This window comes from Eleutherodactylus coqui, chromosome 11 (assembly GCF_035609145.1).
Source record: "Eleutherodactylus coqui strain aEleCoq1 chromosome 11, aEleCoq1.hap1, whole genome shotgun sequence".
NCBI lineage: Eukaryota > Metazoa > Chordata > Amphibia > Anura > Eleutherodactylidae > Eleutherodactylus > Eleutherodactylus coqui.
The window spans coordinates 1,229,892-1,246,941 of NC_089847.1; the positions used below are offsets into that span (position 1 = coordinate 1,229,892).

Below are 17,050 nucleotides of genomic sequence, written 5' to 3' on the forward strand. Positions count from 1 at the left end.
ACCGAGTCTAAAGTTGTGCCAAATTGCAGCAAAATTTGAGTGAAATTTTTGACGTCAGCGAAGCAGATTTGCCGGATTTATCGCTCAGCGGAGCCACTATGACAAACGTGCGGCCCGTCCCGCATGTCACCTTCAGAGAGTAGTGCAGACAAGCGGTCTGCCGTCCGTACGGCTCCAGTTCTCGGACCGCTGGCGCCGCGCTCTTGGCGTCGTACATAGAGGAACGAGCCGCTCTGCTGTCCGTACGGCTCCAGTTCCCGGACCGCTCGCGCAGCGCTCTTGGCACCGTACATGGAGGAACGAGTCGCTCTGCTGTCCATACGGCTCCAGTTCCCGGACCGCTGGCGCCGCACTCTTGGCGCCTGACATGGAGGAACGAACTGCTCTGTCGTCCGTACGGCTCCAGTTCCCGGACCGCTGGTGCCACGCTCTTGGCGCCGTACATGGAGGAACGAGCCGCTCTCTCGTCCGTACGGCTCCAGTTCCCGGACCGCTCTGCTGTCCGTACGGCTCCAGTTCCCGGACCGCTGGCGCCGCGCTCTTGGCGCCGTACATGGAGGAACGAGCCGCTCTCTCGTCCGTACGGCTCCAGTTCCCGGACCGCTCTGCTGTCCGTACGGCTCCAGTTCCCGGACCGCTTGTGTCGTCCGTACGGCTCCAGTTCCCGGACCGCTGGCGCCGCGCTCTTGGCGCCGTACATGGAGGAACGAGCCGCTCTGTCGTCCGTACGGCTCCAGTTCTCGGACCGCTGGCGCCGCGCTCTTGGCGCCGTACATGGAGGAACGAGCCGCTCTGCTGTCTGTACGGCTCCAGTTCCCGCACCGCTGGCGCCGCGCTCTTGGCGCCGTACATGGAGGAACGAGCCGCTCTCTCGTCCGTACGGCTCCAGTTCTCGGACCGCTCGCGCCGCGCTCTTGGCGCCGTACATGGAGGAACGAGCCGCTCTGCTGTCCGTACGGCTCCAGTTCCCGGACCGCTCTTGGCGCCTGACATGGAGGAACGAGCCGCTCTGCTGTCTGTACGGCTCCAGTTCTCGGACCGCTGGCGCCGCGCTCTTGGCGCCGTACATGGAGGAACGAGCTGCTCTGCTGTCCGTATGGCTCCAGTTCTCGGACCGCTGGCGCCGCGCTCTTGGCGCCGTACATGGAGGAACGAGCTGCTCTGTCGTCCGTACGGCTCCAGTTCCCGGACCGCTGGCGCCGCGCTCTTGGCGCCGTACATGGAGGAACGAGCCGCTCTGCTGTCCGTACGGCTCCAGTTCTCGGACCGCTGGCGCCGCGCTCTTGGCGCCGTACATGGAGGAACGAGCCGCTCTGCTGTTCGTACGGCTCCAGTTCCCGGACCGCTGGCGCCGCGCTCTTGGCGCCGTACATGGAGGAACGAGCCGCTCTGTCGTCCGTACGGCTCCAGTTCTCGGACCGCTGGCGCCGCGCTCTTGGCGCCGTACATGGAGGAACGAGCCGCTCTGCTGTCCGTACGGCTCCAGTTCTCGGACCGCTGGCGCCGCGCTCTTGGCGCCGTACATGGAGGAACGAGCCGCTCTGCTGTCCGTACGGCTCCAGTTCTCGGACCGCTGGCGCCGCGCTCTTGGCGCCGTACATGGAGGAACGAGCCGCTCTGCTGTCCGTACGGCTCCAGTTCTCGGACCGCTGGCGCCGCGCTCTTGGCGCCGTACATGGAGGAACGAGCCGCTCCGCTTCATCGTATACTTTATTTAACAACAATATAAAGAGGCACTTTAGTCATACAAAATAATGATATAAAACGCGTTCTTCTTTCTGCTTTTTGTTTGGACACAAATATCAAAATAAAATCTTTAGACTGAGTCATTGCACCCAAGGAGTCGCATAGATTCTCTACAAGTAATGATACATATACACAAGGCGGCGCTGGGACGTCTCGGGCTGCGGCCTCCGCTCTCACAAGCTACATCAGTGCTTCGGGATACGAACATCGCAGAGGTTGTCAGCGGGGCGCCGGCCGTCGCACCTGAGCTGTTAGGTCTCTGCATATAGGAGATATAGTTGCATATAGAAGCTAGATACGGGGGTGATGGCTAACACTGCGCCGACAATTCAGCATGTTTTCACATTAATTGACTATGAACAATTAGCACCATCATTAAGCACAAGATTCTGGAGGCGTTACAGTAAGTCCTTCAAAGAGGGAACCCCAAGTCCTCGGGACGCGGCGGCGGCGGCATTGCACTCAGGACTGTTAGCAGAGTTGGGGAGCAGGATCCTTAGAATGTCTTGTCTTCAGTGGTCACAGAAAGGGTCTCTTCTGGTATCGGAGGGCTTTATGTCTGGAGGAATACGCTGCAGCGGCGGCTCAGCACTTGGATGACATTCTTTGTAATTCTTGCTATTACTTCTCCAGACAGACATGGAAAATTCATCCAATGCAGAGCTGATCTAACTGGAGTAATCCCTCACAGAAGTAGTCAAAGGGGTTGTCCCATTGTAAACTACTAATGATGTACCCACAGGATAGGCTGCCGATAGCAGATCATCTGGGCTTTGCTGCCTGGGACCTCTCCTGATCAGCTGGTCTCTAGGCAGTCATACACTGAGCTGATTTCTACAGGAAACAGATGGCCCCATTTCCAATGCAGTGGCCAGGCTTGGTATTACAGGTAAAATTGTTATTAAAGTGAATGAGAACTTTGCCTGCAATACCACACCTGATCACTGTAGTGAGAATGGAGCTGTCTGCTTCCTGCAGAAATCAGCTCAGAGCTTGGCTGTGTTGGCCTAGAGAACAGCTGATTAGAGATCACTGACTGCAGACCCTGCCATTCAACTACTGGTAGCCTATCCTGTGGATACGCCATCAATAGTTTGCAGCTGGACAACCCCTTTAAGGTTCTTTTACGCAGGCTAATTATCGGGCCTGAACATTTCTCTGAATGCTCATTGATCCAACATTCGGGCCATGTAAAAGGATCAATGATCAGCTGATATGAGCAGGCGTTGGACTGGGCTGACAATTCGGCCTGTGACCGGACCCTTCCTCTATTTCATGATAAAAAAAAATCAGCCATCTGAAAAGAATTGGTGTAAACGAGAGAGCTAAGCGGATTTGGTGAGCATTCGGGGGGCGCAGTCATTGTGCCCCCTGCAGTGACTCACTGGTACGTGTTCTAGTGGTCCCCATATACAGTAGACTAAGGTTAATGAAAATGGATGATTTCAACCAAAACGATCATTCGGTCAGCTGAGTGATTGTTGCAAGCCGACTTTTTGCCAGAAAGTCATCGTCTGGAAAGTTGGTCAGCCATGTTTGAAATTTGTGTCGCATAGACAAAGGAAGATCTTTCATTCTTCACCGGGTGTCACTGGGCAGTTGGAACAACCATGACTGCCAATGTGGACTAAAATGTGTATGACCGCAGAATGTGACCTTCACAAGACTACCGTTGGTTTAATGGCTGCTTGGTCGGCCTCTATCTATGTGTATGGCCAGCTTCGGGGTCTCGGCTCACAGCAAGGTCGTGGCGACTACTGAAGAAGGGTTGTGGACTCTGCCGGTGTGCCCGTTCCGTCGGTAAGGAGGCAGTTAGTTGACTACACATACGATTGGATTTGGTTCATAGCCCTTTCTGTTACAGGTAGCATACATAAAAGCCAGGGAAGCATTTCCTACATGGATACAGTGTATTTTATAGTACGTCTTCTTAAATTAGACACAAACGCATCTGTCAACTACATATACAGTAATAAGCCGACTGCAGATAGTCCGCCTACTACAAAGCCATCAGCCTGGCTGCGGTATTCGGGTTCCTCCCGCCTGGTAGTTGATGGGTTCAGTTTCTGTTTGGGTTCTGCAGATGGGCGATGATGTCCGAGTCCCGTCCTACAGGCCAGAGCTGAACCCTTCCTACATGCATCTCATTTGGTTGTTGGCTGGTAGATACCAAAATACGCATCAAGATACATTTTATACCTTTTTTGTTATATATATTTCAATATGCGCTCAGAAACCTAGTAGAAGACTGTGGGGAGATCCCGTTTGATCTGTTGGATTCCGACTTCGCTTTTGTTTTAGAATCATCAGATTATTTTTAACCTTTAACCCCCAACTTTTCATCCCGAACAAAAAACTATATGCAACATTTAGAAAAAAGCTTTTAACCAGTATGCTTGTCCCCAGAAACCAAATGACGGCTTCTGCAAAGTCCGAGTTCATCAGCGAGTTCCAACATCAGCATAACAAACCAGAGGCATGGAAGTAGGTTACAGCACAAAGGGATTTACAAGGGAGGCAGTGCAAGTTTGGCAAAGCTTAGGGAATGCATCAGTCAGAGAATGTCCATGACCCTTATCATCAGCTCATGTCATTCGGTAACGTCCCTTCTCAAAGGAATTTTAAAGCTAGTTAGTTTCTGTCCGAAGAGTTGGCTTAGCAAATTATTCTGCGATTCAGCAGTCCTATAATTTGATGGCTCAGTGGGTTTGGCGTTGGGCCCCGTCTTACGTTTGTGTGAAGACGGAGCGGAGCTCTTTGGAGAGAACAGATGCTTACTTTTAGGAGCAGCAGTTCTTTTGCTCTTGTTCTCCCCGTTGACGGGCTGAGAGTTCAGCTTCTTCTGGTTGTGGGTGTCCAGCACAGCCTTTCTGAACCCCACAGCCATCCCTCCAGTATGTGGCTTAGGGTGAAGCCGAATGCCTGGAATTTCATCCTTTGGGTCCAGCAGACTACTTATCCATTCTGACTTCTTTACATTAACAGAAGATTCCGTTTTTCCAGTCGCAGCCAGTTTGGTCTTCTTCTTCTTGACTTCTATTAGGTTCTCCTGTGATGCCGTGTTGCCTTTATGGGCAGGATGTTTGTGCTCCTTGCGTTTCCTTTGGTGCAGTTTTTGGCACGTTGATCCTGACATCTTGTCCAACATTTTCAAATCTGTGTTATTTTTTGACAGATTTGCATCTTTTTTGGTCGTCTTCATTTGTGAAGCATTTGTGTCCTTCAGATTAAAGGTGCCGCTATCCCTCGATAGAGAGCATTCCGCCTTCAGTCTTGGTGTCCACATCCTCCTGCTCTCCTCGCTGTGTGACTCCGTAACACTTGCGTCTGTTACTTGGCCGGCTGACTTGTTCTTTTTAAAGCTTTTTACTGAAGTTGTTAAATCTGTCATAAATGATCTTTCACCGGGAGGAAGTGCCTTATTGGCCTCTGTTATCGGTGTCCCTACTGTTTCTTTACCCTCCTCCCCACCTTTATGTAGTGACGATTGACTATCTACCGTTGTGTCATTGGATGGAGGTAATGTTTTAGCAGAAGTGAACCGTTGGAGGGGTTCTTCTGTGAGCAGTGCAGCCAGATCATTGTTTGCTTTCAGTTGGGGGGTTGGTACATTTGTTGGTTCTACCGGTTTACATGTTGGTTGATCATCTGTTGGCAAATCCCTACTGTCACCGAACTCGGCATTCCCCTCTGTCGTGGCTACGGTGTCACCAGTGATGCCAGAGTCTCTCTTGCTTGTCTTCACATCCGGAGACGGTGGACATTCGTCAGTCATACATTGTTTCTTCTCTTGCTTTCCTTCAGCTTGGAGCTCTGGAGCGTCCATCATTATCTCCTCTACCTTTACTGAGCTTTCATTTTTATTTCCCATATTTTCTTCTATTTCATCAAAAATCACTCCAGGTGAAAGCCTTGGGCATTGGGAAAGCTCGGTATAGTCAATGGTTGCCACGTCTGCACATGTAGGAGAATAAGTAGAAGTCTTCAGCTTTTTTGGAGGAGGCATCTCATCGTATGCAGGGGAGTCTTTAATTTTCAGCCTGAGCTCCTTTGCAGAAAGTGTTGGCCTGGTTACTCCTCTAAATTTGAAAGTCATGCTCCCACCAATCAGATGTTTTTCCATGTGCCGGTCATACTGCTCTTTTTTAGAAAATGTGTAATTGCATGTGCTACAGATGAACGACTTCTTTATCACATGCATAACGTCGGCGCAGAGCTCGCATGCATACAGGGTGGTATGCTTGATTTCAGACTTTTCTGTTAATTGATGTTCGCTATTAAGATGACTTCTCAGCTCTTGCGCTTCCTGGAAAGATTTGGGACATTTGTGACACAGGTAGATTTTTTGCAGGCTGTGGACAACAAGGTGCCTTTGTAGTTTGAAGGGTTTTGGGAACTGTTTCCCGCAGTGGTGACAATCTCTGGAGGGGTCTTTACAGTGAGGATGTACGGCTGCATTCTTAGAAACGATGTCACTCTTTTGAGAGCCGTCCATCGAAAAGCCAACTGAAACTTTTATTTGTTGGGTTGGAGCAGATGGAACAACATGGGTAAAGTTCTCCACTTCTTTTTCGCTGATCGCCTCTTCTTCACCTTTGTGGTCTTTCTGATCGTGCTGTTTATTCGATGAACCGTTCCCGTCTGCCTCTGAAGTCTTTGATAACGTGCTAGGCGTTCTGTATATAAAGGTACTAAGGAATGTCCTCACCATACCGTCCCCCCCAAAACAGCCTGGAATGCCCATCACAGATTTCTGTGCTTGCCCTTTCCTAGCAAACTGCGTGGCGTGTTCTCTTAGGTGCTCGTTATACATCCAGACGTCGGAGATTTCCTTCAAACACATTCCACAAATCCAGAGTCCGGCCTTGTTTTTTGCATGCTTGTCTTTCAGGTGATCCCTTAACTGTTCTCGAGAACTAAACTTGCGTTGGACGCACATGTAGCAGGTCGGAGGGGGTGAGGGGTTATGTGTTAGCTTATGAAAGTCCAGCTCGCCTAGAGTCAGGAACCACTGGAAGCACACCTTACATTTGTACTGCTTGTCTTTGCTCTTCGTTTTGGCATGGTTGTGGTTTCTTGCCTGCTTCTTCTCATTTAGTTTATTTTTGCTATTCTTTTTAAGTTTTTCAGGCATTTGGTTAAACTCTGATGTTTCTAACTCGGATTGGTCAGAGTCATCTCCACAAGCACTAAAGAAAGACAGTTCTCTCATATCAAACTTTGTGCTGAGCATCTTCATGTCAATGGTGGGGACATCGGGAAGGGCTGTGTCGTCACTGGCAGGACAGCCGCGATCTTGTGTTGGCGAGTCTCTCGGCTCCGGGCTCATGTCTACGGACACATCGGAGGATTCGGCAGATGGCTTGTAGAGGGTAATGTGAGGGGACACGTCTCGGTCTTCCTCATTTTCAATCCTATCAATAATTGACAGTGCATTCATGTTTTCCTGATTGTGACATACAAAGGAGAGCGTTTTGCTTTCATCGCCCTCGCCAGTTTCCTTTGAAGGACTGAGACGCCCATAATGTGCCAGCTGTTCATTTTGATTAGAGAAATGGCTGCTATCTAAGGTTGATTCAAGTGAAATGTTCCCGTAGTCACTGCCGTAATGTACTTGTGGCGTGTGGCATTGTCCCGCTAGATCTGTGTGTTTGAAGTCTGACTCGAAGGGTGGAGTTAGTCTTTTGTTCCTTTTTCCGTAAACACGGGTGCATTTTCTCCTAATGAAAAGATCATCTCGTGGAAATAATTGGGAAAATGTGTCGTCATCATCGGCGTCATCAAAGAATATATGGAAGTCTGTTATGGTTTCTTTGGACGGGTTTGAAGTCTCCATTTCCTTTTGTCCTTGGACAGTTGCTCGCGCCTCCCCTTCCGGACCCTCGTCATTGGCGGACGCCGTCTCCACAGGCTGGATCTTGCAGTCATTCATAATGTCATCATTTTGACTGTTTGGGTTTTTTGCCCAAGTTTGTTCTTGAAGCAAGTTCTCTCCATTCATCTCCATGTCCAACACGTCGCTCAGCAGCTTCTCGTCATCATCCATGGTTATTGCAGTGGAATAGGCCTCTAGACTCTCGTTTTTGGAACAGATCTCTGTATGTGCCATGCCTTTATTTACGGACTGTTCCAAGTCATTGAAGCCGTTTGATTGTCCAATGGCCTTCAGAATATTTGTTTTCAGGATGTTTAAGACATCATCAGAGGGAATCTGGGAGTCTGTAGATTTGGTTGAGGGCTTTTGCTTTCTTTTCTTGACTTTTCCATTCAACTTATTTTTGCTAACTGGATCACAGTCGGCGTCCTCAGTGTTTTTGGCTGGCAAAGGTCTCTGCTCTTCATCTGGAATTAGGATCTGCGATGGAGGATCACTGTCCGGGTTTAGCAACTCTGTCATTCTATTTTGAGATGTTTTGTCCAGATTGTGTTGACTCTCGTCATGGCCGTTCCGCTCGCATGCTGCCTTTTTCACTTTAAGTGGTTTAGCGTTAATCGCGCCATCTTTTTGTGATGCCGGTGACCTGTTGTGCTTCACTGCTTTGTGTCTAGTTAGTCCGGGTTTTGAACGGAAAGATACTGAACAGATTTCACAGGTTAAGGACAATCCAGCCGATTTCTTGTCTTTGATGGGACTTCTTTTTGGAGAAATTCCAATGCTCTGGAGTATTTCTTTGCTCTTGTCGCCCTCTAAAATTCGAAGAACGCCATCTATAACAGAATGCATGTCGTTGGTGCATCTAGTCTGGGATTCATCTGTGGAAATCTTGTTTTCAGTATTGTGGAGGCCCGGAACAAAGTGGACAGCCGTTTTCTCTGCAGCTTTAAACTCTACAAACCCCTGGCTGGCATTACCGCTGAGGTCCCCCACCGGAGCGGATGACCGGTCCTCCTCGCTGGAGATGTGTCCCATGCCTGAGCCGCCATCTATGTGGTTCCAGTCACACTTGCTTGGCTCCTCTTCTTGGTCACACACGGATGGCCCTACTGATGTTTCAACTCTTTCAGTAAAAATGTCATTTTGCAGCGTTGAATAGTCGGTGTTTTCTGCAGTATACGTTGGGTAGGGGCCGTTTGTTGGCATGGACTGACACCCAAGAATCAGATCTGTGACGGCTTGTTGTTGTTGAGCTTTGTAATGCACACAGACTAGTTCAGAGCAGAAACACGGGGTTACGTCTCCTTCCACCACGGATCCAACTAAAACCTTCTCTTCTGCCAGTTTCCGGCTATGATCCAAGGCCAGAGTTTCTTCTTTGTGAAGATAAAGTTGCATCTCCACGTCTCCCACTGAAGTCTTTGCTAATTCTTGTTCATTTTGACGTTTTTCGCTGTTTTTGCACAGTGAACCCCTTTCTACTAAACTTAGGCCGTCATCTGCAGATGGGCAGAAATGTTTTTGTGGTGACATTGATTCTTTCGGGGACACGTGAGAGACCAGATCAAAGCTCAAGACGGAATGTGCTGTAGATAGGCTTAGAAGATGTGTTTCATAATCACTGTTACTGTTGCATAGGACTTCATTAGTATTAGTATGAGCGGACAGCTCGGCACCGGCGGTCGTCACATCACATTTCTCTTCACTCAGAAGAGCGGTTCCTTTCATATTATCCGTCCCTAAAGATAATGTGGCGTCTTGTAGGATGTCCATATACTGAGGATGATTCTCTGGAGTTCTAGAAGGGCCTTCACTATTTGGGCCTTGTGTCTCATCATTGGTATTTTTGGAACTTGGTGGCTTTTTATGTTGTGAGCTCGCAGCTTCCAAGCAATCCACTTCAGATCTATCATACGAGCGTCCCTGAGCATCTATCGGCTTGGGAGGGATGTTATTACTTGTGTTGGCTTCATGATCAACCACTGCAGTGCTGCTAGTTGGCTTTCCTTTCTTCATAAGGGATGATGACTTCTTACCATCGGTTTCTCCATAGCTTCTGACACTATTGTCTACTTGCACTTGGGACAGTTTTTCTGGCTGCAGACCACCAGGATCATTTCTCAAGCCATCAAACACATTTAGTTCTGAGCATTCCTTACTGCTTGCTTGTTTGTCCTGACCTTGAACATCATGACTTAATGATTCCAGGAACGTGCAGCAATCGGCGCCTGCATGATCAACGTCCTCTTGCTGTGTGTGTGATTCGGAGAGTTGTAGTCCCCCATTGCGCTCTACAAGCTTTGGGTTCTCTGATTCTTCTATAGAAGTCATTGCATTCTCCGCAGTACCTAGAACATGACTCTCTGCTCCTGTCTTGGAGTCACATGCCGTTGAAGCCGCTATTAGTATTGGGAAACATGGTATACGCATGTCCTCCTCGTTAGTTTTGGCTGTTCTTGCCACAAATAGTTGGAGCTGCTGCAAGGGATTTTCAGAAGATTCTTTAGAAATTAAGGCTTTTTCACTAACGGTGTTCTCCTCTTTTACTAAGATTGGCATGTCAAGAAGGACAAAATCTTTTGGGCTGTCGTTGTCCTGCAGTCCTTCTTTATTGTGCAAAATTGACTTCTTGCTATCGTAGCGTGCGTCTGCTGCGGTCTCTGAGCCGTCCGCCGGCAGTTGTTGGTCGCACAGTCTCTTTTCTGGCGCGCGCTTCTTGTGTGCCGCAGTCTCACTCAGATTTAACAGAGGCGTGCCGTCATCTGGCAAAACAAGCTCTGTTTCCGTCACCCTGCGAACGGGCTCCAGCTTTGGTGGGTCGTCATACCGCTCTTCACAAGTCAGGGGGTTTGCATCATTTTGCTGGTTTTCGTTTACATCATTATCTTGGTTGTCATTGTTAGAACGCTGTTCTTCATCGGGGAGCAGAGTCTCTTTCAGAAGGCCCTGGTCAGGATATCGTGGGCATTTGCTCTGACCTGGGGGGTTGGACAAGCACTCATCAGACATGTCAGCCAAGGGGCTAGCAGTATTTCCCGCTGTGCCCGATCCTTCTGGCATACATGCATCACTTAGCAGTCTGGTCTGTTTGCAATACTGGATGTCAGAAGTGAAGGAATCAAACTGGCCTGCACAAGGCCAGGAGTTCCTGAGATTTTCACAGCTTCTATCAACTTTTACAAGTGGTTGAGAATCTTCAAGTGGAGGTGCTGCATGCTTGGGGTTGTGCGCATTGTTAGGCATGCCATTGAAGTAGGCATCATTTCTGCCACTTTCAGTTGGATTGCCGGCCATGTCTGCTAACGTGAGAGTGGAGTCTGTCGGCTCTTGGTTCAGCTGATCTTCAGGCAAGGTCTTTGAAGACGTCTCGTTCTGAGCTTTGCTTGTTTGAAGTTGACTTTCTAATTCTGTTACCAGTCTTTTGATTTCTAGCTCATCTTCTGAGATGTTGCTGATGAATGCTACGTTGTAGTCCGAGAGGGCAGTTATTTCTTCGGATGAGGCCGGTATGTTCTTGTCTTGACTTTCTTGTACATGAAATGAAGGAACGTTCTCCGATGACACTGAAATCCCTTCAATAAGATCCCAATTTTTCTCTTGTAAAAACTCTGGAAACGGTTGTTCAAAGTTGCTTGTTTTGCCGCATTGATTAAATTCCGCATAGTTCTCCTTTGAAGCGGTTGCATCGCTGTACAAGGGGGTTTCGAAGTCCGATATGGGTAACTCTGCAAATATAGAAGAGGAGTCAAAGGAAAGAGCTGCTGAGATTTTATTTTCATTGTTGTCGGATGGGTACGGCTCTGAACATTTGTCCAGAAAGGCGTGCATGCCCTCGGGATTGTGGTGATCGGCATAGATCTGCTCCATATCCGCTGCAGCGCGGTCCTGGCTCCTAGAGAAAACAGGACTTCTATATAACTGCTGGGCATCCTTACTGTGCGGATATTGTGGGCATTCCCCTCCGTAGGACTTGTTGCTTTGCTGCGGCAGTAGAGGCGCCGCTGAACCCGCATTATAGCATGGCATGGATATTGAGAAGTCTTTGCTGCCATTGCACATTTCTTCATTGAGGTACTTGACGCTGTCATCACAGAAAGCTGGACTGATATCACACGGCAGCGAGTCCAGCTCTTTCTCCTGGTAGTTTGGATTTGTTTCATTGAAGGACCGCCGTCGGGGCGGAGCGCCGGTGCTGACCATCAGTTCAGAGGTGCAGTTATCTTGCGGCAAGGTGCTAGTTGCTCTCGCTTCTGGGCAAGCGCTCAGGCGGTCCTGTTCACCCTTCTTCAGGCCCTGAGCGGCGTGCGCTCTGCTGGGGTCTTTCTCTGTAGAATCAGTGGTTTGTTGAGTTTCATTAATCTTTTGTGGTACTTTTGAATTTGCAAGGAGTTTAGCAGATCCGAACCTCTTTGTTCCTTTCGTGAAGCCTGTTTCTGGTGGCTTCTCTCTGGCTAGGGGCTTGATCACACTTCTCTCGGCATTACTCGCAGTGCTAAAATGTTTGCACCTCGGCACGCACTCCTGTTCGTTTTCAGAGTCGGTGCGTTCTGTGCTTTTTGGACTCGAGCCGGTCTCACTTGATATACTCGTGCTCTGGTCACTGCTGTTTGAGGACTGACTGTTCCGTCTGCGAATTCTACTTGAGGTCTCTTTATTTGTATTCCTCAAGTCCTTGCCTGGCAGCTGGAATCTCGTGGCTTCTCCCATGCGCCATATTGGTTCCTTTACTTTTGTTCTGGTTCCTCTCCCTTGAATATCACGATTAAAGTTGTACTTCATCCTGCCATTCGGCGTATTCTGCGGCAGAGACGTGGCGAGTTCATCGTCTGAATCGGAGATGTAGTCGTATTCTCCAAAGGGATGCGTTTTGGTTGGAGGGTAGAGCCTCTCGGTTACCAGTGACAGCTGCACCTTCTTATTACTCTTCACCTGTAACTTGTGAAGTTTGTTCTTCTGCTGCACTATTTTGTGTATCAGCTCTTTGCTCCACGTCCCGCTGTGCGCTCTCTTTTTCTTGGTGTCTTTGGATCCTGCTCTACGAGACTTTGACGTTTCTGTGATGGCAACATCTGATGTAACGTTTTTTGCTGTTCGCCCTTGCTGGCATTCATACGGTTTTGTGTCTCTGCCATCAATATAGTGAAAATCCGTTTTATTTGGGGCGGTTTTCTTTTTTCCCCGTGATGTTGTACTTTTAGTGAAGTCGTCGGACTGTTGCCAGTCACAGTCCTCCAGATTGGTTGTGCTACTTTGGTTGTGTCTCGATTCAGTGTCTGTGGACTGTTTGTGAGCGCTTCCCATTCTTGCATGCTTTTGCTCACTTGGCATGTGCGCTGCGTTCCTTTGGAGTTGGGATCCATCTGTGGTATATGGTTCGTCATATGTGTACGTGGCTGAGCTATGGGCACTGTGCTTTTGTTCGACACTTAACCTTTTTTTGGTTTCTTTATTCTCTTTCACCTTCTGGGAATTGGCAGTGGTGAGATCGTCGTCTACAAACACATCAATAAAGGTGCTGTCGATCTCAGGGTTGTCGACTTGAAACTCCAAGCCATTCAGTGCTTCTATGATTAAGCTGTCCAGTTTGGCATCATCCATTTCTAAAGTGTCGCAGGCAGTCAGAGGCATGAGATGTGGCGTGGCGTTGTGTAAAATATTACCTTTCATGGGCTCTTCTTTGGTATCTGTTTTGGCATCATTGTCAAGAAGATAGTCTTTGCCGAAACCAGGTAAATGGGGATTAAAGTCTATTTGTGCTTTGGGTAAGGCTATTCCGGGTAGTGTTTGAGAAGACTTTAATGGGTCATGGGGCTTTCTCATATCTCCTCCATGTACAGAATCCTTCAGCTCAGTCTGGAGAGTTGAATTCAAGTGACAGTATTGCCGGTGGTCCAAGAATGAGGATAAATTGCCAAAATTCTGGTCACACTGTTTGCATGTTAGAAGAACATCGAGCTGGTCCAAATTTGCACTGCTAAGTGAGCTGGCAAGAAAGTGGTGAGAAGAATAGGGAGGGGGCGGCTCGCTCTCAAAATTCTCAAGACAACCTTTACGAGGCTCGTTGGCTATTTTTTGGTATTGACGCTCTGGTAGACTTTTGAATGCATGTTCATCTTTAGAAGGCTCAGGGATGTAATTATATGTTTTGGTAGGTTCTGAATTGGAATATAGAAACGAACCAGAGCTAATTGAATCGGACACGTTAAAAGACTTTTCAGCTGGGTGACATGGCTGGTGGAAATAGGGAGACGACGTTAGTGTGTGAGGCACTTGGTTCTCATCGGGGTTGACTGGACTGCTGGACATGGGTGAAAGTGACGAGCAGGTACTACCAGAGACGTGGTTGGTAACAGGGGAGGAAAGAGGTGATTCATAGGGAGATTCAGGTACAAAAGGCTTCCCCGACAATGGGAGGAGCTGGTTGGAATTATTTCGAGAGTGTTGAATTGGTTGGCCAACACCATATGAAATACTTTTAGTTCTTGTATCGTTGGAGTCTTTTGTATTAACATACAGAATCTTATTATTTGAGCTGTAGCTTTGCCTGGTCATATCAGCCCTTTGCGTGGGACTCCCCTCTACTACTAAGTGTTTCTTTGTATGATAACTTGGTGGAATTTTTGTCATTAAATTATTGTTTTGCCAGTCGGGATTACTGAGTGGATACGCTTTTTGACTTCCAATGTGCCTCGGCAGCTCCATGTGATTTTGGTTTGTTGTAGAAGGTGCGTTGAGACTCTGCTGCCAAGGCATCCGTTGGCTTTTCAGTACTGGTCTCTGCTCATTCGGCTGGCATGGATATGGAATTACGTTTCCAGAAGCATTAGAATATGAAACAGAGTTTTGGTCCAAAGTTTGGAAATTATTGTTTCCACCATCCCAAGTCTGAGGTATTCTTGCAAGATTTTTCTCAAAAGGCACCGATCCTGTGTTTCCGCCGCTGTAGACCTTGCTGGGGAAGTGCACTTTGTTCAGAGAAGTCTGTGGTATGTTCCTTCTTAGTGTACCCCCTGGGCTCAGGAGTCTTTGACTATGTACAAAGTCTTTGGAAGGCCTTTTATTGATCAACGCTGGCATACTACTACTATGTAAACTAAATTCACCAGGATTAAAAACTGATTGGTTTTCTTGAAAAGTGCTTTGGGTTTGTTCTATAGCACCAGAGGAAGAGAAAGCACCAGTAGATGAAATAGCACCGTTGTGATCAGAGACGTGATCGTTATGCCCCGTGTAACAAGGGGGTGTGGGTGAATGCAAGAATGAAGCCTGCTGAGAAGGGATTCCATAAGTCCTGTTGTCTGGTAAAGCAGTATTATAGGAGCCGCTGCCCTGTGGATCCTCCGGTCCTTCTCTTGATGACGACTGGAAGGAGTAAGTATTGTGTGCTACCTGGTTTGCAGCCAGTGCGGCATCCACAAAGTCCTGACTACTCCCATTATTACAGAATGTATTCCCAATTTGCTCCTGCAGGGATGGAAACGGATACTGAAAGGGCAGCGGCCCGTAGTCCGACTTGTTGACCTCTGGGAAGGAACATACTTTTGGATTAGAGATGACATATCCACTTGTAGCAGTAAAATGCTTATCAGGTGGATGCCACGGATTACCATTTGGTTGGAATTCCAAGAAATGCAACTGCCCACTAGAGTTAGCTGTGTCGTGAAGATTACCCTGCTGGACCTTTAAGCCTTGGTGGATCCGGGATGCCGGAGCGGTTTGTGAGGTATAGCTTGTGGAGGTAAGGCTGGGACTGGGCTCTGAGTGGGACCTGTGAAAGTTACGCTCTTCTTGGTGGACCTCTCCTTCTCTGTCGGGAAGACTGGAAAGATTAAAGTGATAACTGCCAGAGATTGGCCCTTGTCTTACTTCTGGTTTTTTAGGTGGTGTCACCTTTTGCTGAGGATAAGCAATGCCAATGGTAGGATTGGCCCTTGAACTGCTAATACTGAGTCTGTAGAGCTGGTGTTGATTGCGATCTCCCTTTCCAGACCTCTTGTTTTTCTCTTTTCCTCTGCTTTTCCCTGTTGGAGACAGTGGGCTACTTTTACCATTAGTCCATGTAGCATCACTGGAAAACTTTGGCCTGTTGTGAAGAGATTTAAAGTCTATTCTCCCGGCTTGTTGAGGCCTTATCACCGCTTCCCTCTGACTGTGGCTTTCCCTTTCTCGACCATTCAAAAGAGATGTTTTGTCAGAAATGAAGGCGCTCTCGGCGGTCTCTGACGCCCCACTTGCTTTACTGTCTGCTGAAGTCTTCTTCTCAAACTGTTCGAAAGTAGAGTTGTCCTTGGAGACGGGTGATTTGGCATTGATGGGATACGCAGACTTGGTTTCCCTGGTCATGGTACCACTCAGAGGGAATCGGTCCCACCAGTCACCTCTTGTCTGCTCATGTTCTTCACATGACTGTGGATGGTCATTGCTGGAGGATCGGCTGCCTTGATGCACTTGTCATTGTTGCTCCTTGGACGCCATCGTAGAGAAGATCTCGTTACACATCAGGAATAACCTGAAAAAGAACAGAAGAAAAGTGTTATTTCTTAAAGAACGGACTTTGTGTCGTCTTCACTATTTAAGCACAGAGGCTTGTAGTTCGCGGGATGAACTCGCGTCTTCATTTATCTCATTTTTGGGAACATCTAACATTTTGTTCACCTTTTATTCCTCTTTTCCAGAGGAAAGATTAACAAAATTTACAATTCTGCGTGTTTTTCATTTTTATCGGCGTTCGCCCTGCAGTAAAACTGATATCTGCAGGCCGGTACGATTATGTCAGTACCACATTTATATAGTTTGGGGGGGGGATTGCAACTTTTTCACACTTTTAAAAAATATATATATATATTTTTTTTTTTATCGCTGCCCTCGAGGACTCCGGCCTGTTGTACATTTTTATGGGACCGCTTATGGATTCATAAGACATTTTGATCACTTTCTATTCCGTTTTTTGTAAGGCATGATGGCCAATGCACTTTTTTGCATTTTTTTCTCCGGGTTATTATGGATGCAGTGATACCAGATTTGTTTTTGGTTTTTTGGAGGAGGGAGGGGTTTGACATTTGTTTTTACAATTTTTTTTTTAATACTTTTTATTTTTGTCCCACTTGACTCTCACCATTTTCTATCATTGTTATAATACACTGCTATACTTCAGCATTGCAGTGTATTATGAAGCCTATGGAGCTCAGCTAGAGCCTCACAGGCCACTGTAGCTGGCAGACCCGGAGGCCATAGTCAAGGCTCCAGATGCCATAGCGGCCCATCGGGACCACACAATCACATCACTAGGATCCAATAGGTTCCAGAGGAAGCCCCCTCCCTCTTTTAGCCCTTTACATGCCGCGGTCAGGATTAAACAGCGAGCATCAGAGATTTCTCCGGTCCCTGCTATTTGAGCAAGTGCCAGGTGATTATACCACAGCTGAGCAC

General features: G+C 47.9%; 1 protein-coding gene across 1 annotated transcript in view; it reads right to left on the reverse strand.

Annotated features, from left to right (window-relative positions):
* Positions 1-2,658: 2,658 nt before the first annotated feature.
* Positions 2,659-17,050, reverse strand: part of ZNF469 (zinc finger protein 469) — an 84,307-nt gene continuing 69,915 nt past the window's right edge. The window contains exon 2 of the mRNA XM_066583885.1: positions 2,659-16,130. Coding sequence (XP_066439982.1) covers positions 4,337-15,964 — 11,628 coding nt within the window. The 5' untranslated portion in view covers positions 15,965-16,130 and the 3' untranslated portion in view covers positions 2,659-4,336. The remainder of the gene's footprint in view (positions 16,131-17,050) is intronic.